Genomic DNA, 2,954 nt, shown 5'->3' on the forward strand with positions numbered 1-2,954 from the left:
TCTCCCTAACCCCCCCCCCCCCCCCCCCCGCCTGACACCCCCGAGACAAGACCATACCCTACTATCGTTCACCAAAGCCACTATAATCTAGGAGTGACAACGCATATTTAACATAGATATAATTTAAACTCTATGAGTTCAATATTTAAGGTTTTTAACATTGAACTCATTATATTTTTAAAGTTATGGGTTCATATCTACTATTTTTGCAATTTTTCATACTCTACGACAAAAGTTATGGGTTCAATTGAACCCAACACTAGAATACTACACTCGCCCTACGCACAAAAAACAGAGGCAGAGATCACTGAAAGTGAGGTAATCAAAAATTTAGTGTAAAGCATACCTTACACTTTACAGTAAGGTCAAAACAAAGTGATCATGTGTTTTGGTTGAGTCTTATAAGAATTTCATGGCATTTGATGTGCTTGAAGCGTTGAAAATTGGTAAGAGATATTTTGAATATTGGTCTTCATTTCTCACTCCCATATAGATTAACTCGGTTCTTCCATTCTTAGGTTATTAGAAGGATCTAGTGGAAAGACTATGTCCAGCCGAAGGAAAGAATAATATGAAGACAGCTGGTTCTATAACAACATACGAAGCTATCAAAACTAAATACAATCCCATTCATTCGTCTTGCACAAACCAAATGATCCTTTTGGGTCCATGATATTATCTCCAACTAGGCGAGTCCTAACCACATTACGAATTCTAGACACTGTAGGCTCCATATCTCCTTCTTGTTGCTATGACTTTTTTCCAATAAGTTTAAAACCTTAGTCAACTGCAGAATCCCTTTAACTTTCTTACTCCTAATTAATGCAGAGTCTACAAATAAAGTATCAAAGTGAAAAGGACTTTAAAATCAACCTGTATAAGAAACAATAGAAAGAAAAATAAAAAAAATAAAAAGGAAAAAAGATGCAAGAGGTCAACAAGTGCAGTAACATAAAACTATGATATTTCCAATTTTGTAACTAGGAAGTCTAATTAAGATATCCAATGCATATCATGTCCGTTTTTCACTATCAGTCAGAGAAATATCAGTTGCGCAATTAATGATGCAAATGTTCTTCAGCAAGATACAATGACTTATTTAAATACCAATCTTCCAAGCTCCCATAATTAACCATAAGCAATAAGAACCTAAACAATTAATTCAAGAGAATCACACAATATGCAACAAAAACATGACCACATGATTACCTTTTCTTTAACAGCTTCTTCTCTATTTGAAATCTGTTGTTGCTTCTGAGATATACTAGGACTCGGTTCGACATCACTCACCAATTGCTGCTTCCATTCCAACTGAGATGTGATTATGAGTACAATCAACAGAAAAACAAGCAGTATTGGTCTCGACATCATTTACAAGCTAATCTCACACCACCTGCCAACAACCCCAACAAACGAAAAAGTATATACATCAAATTCAGAAACAGACACATCCTCAGAATTCATAACAGAACCCACCTTCACGATAATCTAGCAAACATTAGGCGGTAATGCCCTCATTTATTCAATAGATTATAGTAGCATCTTCAAAGTTACATTATTAAAGCTGCTTTTTTTTTTTGGCAATTCGACATCAACCGAAAGAGAAAACAGGATTTATCTCAAAAGAGAAAAGAAATGAAACCCCTAAATTACAATGCTCCATACTGAAAACACAAGTAGCAAAGCAGTTAAAAAAAGGGATAAAATTTAAAGAAAATCAGTAACCCTGTTATAGCAACCAAGAACTATTCTTGTTCACTGTTTCTGTGAAATTCCACAAATTTCCTAGAGAACCCAAATAGAGAGTACAGATATTGAGCAAATAACTTAAAACACTCCATGAATAAAAACCCAAGTAACAGAACACTAAAAAACATGGATAGAATCTTTTAAAAAGCCAAATAGCCCTATTGTAGCAACAAAGAACTGGTCTTTTTTCACTTTTAATTTCAAATTCCACAAATTTCCCAGAAACCGAAATAGAAATAGAGAGTACAAAACTTGACCAAAAAATCAAAAAATCCAAAGTAACAGGACAGCTTACAACAGTGCTATAACTATAAAGAACTGATCTTTTTCACATTTAATTAGAAATTCCACAAAAATTCCTAAACACCCAAATGGAGAATTTAGAAATAGACCAAATAACTTACAAGATCTAATCTTGAAGTGGAGTTCAACTAACCATAGGTCCTGTAATTGTGAAGTACCAAAAAAGGTCTTTTTGGGTTTCACTGTTTGATTTCTTTTTTTGAGTTGTTAGAAATTCAGGCAGTTTCCAAGAAGCAAACTGCTTTACAATAAGACAAATTCAAATAGGGAAATTGAGATTTAGAGAGCAAAAAATGATGATGGTGAATTTGGATAATGCTTGGGGACTGATTGTGGAGGTTACAGAGAATTTTAGGACTAGTCTTTAAATTGCAAGTTTGAGAGAGATGGATTCTCCTGTTGAAGAAGAAACATTCTTGGAAATTACAACAAGGCAACCACAAGTTTCATAAAAGTTAATTTCGGTCCAGCTTCTTTTTTATTTTATTTACTTCATAATTTTATTCTATTTTGGGTCTTGGTAGGAGTGGGTTAGATAGAAAATTAGAAGGTCAGGTAAAGGGCGGAATATGTACACCTTGTTGCCGCTAAAAAAACAGGACATAAATTCTTTGGAACTTAGTGATCCTTTTATTTTTATTTTTTTACTAAAAGGGAAAAGGTCATAGGATGAGGACAAAAACGTAGAAAACAAGAATAAATGTAGAATTTATGCTAGAGTGAATTGATCCATTCTGGATGTTTTAGTGTATATATAAAGCCCATACTAGCTCACGTGTAAAAAAAGCACGGGCTAGCCAGTTTTCGAACTGCATTCAAAAATAGTCAGCATTTGCAAAGTCATTAAAAAATAGTCATTACTTTGCTGCAACACGAAAAGTTTCAGCATAATATGCTGGAGA

General features: G+C 34.0%; 1 protein-coding gene across 2 annotated transcripts in view; it reads right to left on the reverse strand.

The window, feature by feature from the left end:
* The window catches only part of LOC109229284, a 12,888-nt gene extending 10,332 nt beyond the window's left edge, over window positions 1–2,556 (reverse strand). The window contains exons 1-2 of one of the 2 annotated variants that reach the window (XM_019394672.1): window positions 2,186–2,556; window positions 1,210–1,393 (exon numbers count right to left, since the gene is read on the reverse strand). In XM_019394672.1, the coding sequence (XP_019250217.1) occupies window positions 1,210–1,371 (162 nt within the window). In that variant the 5' untranslated portion in view covers window positions 1,372–1,393; window positions 2,186–2,556. Of the gene's footprint in view, window positions 1–1,209; window positions 1,394–2,153 lie in introns of both variants that reach the window. The other variant, XM_019394671.1, reaches the window with a different exon arrangement.

This window comes from Nicotiana attenuata, chromosome 7 (assembly GCF_001879085.1).
Source record: "Nicotiana attenuata strain UT chromosome 7, NIATTr2, whole genome shotgun sequence".
NCBI classification, from domain to species: Eukaryota; Viridiplantae; Streptophyta; class Magnoliopsida; order Solanales; family Solanaceae; genus Nicotiana; species Nicotiana attenuata.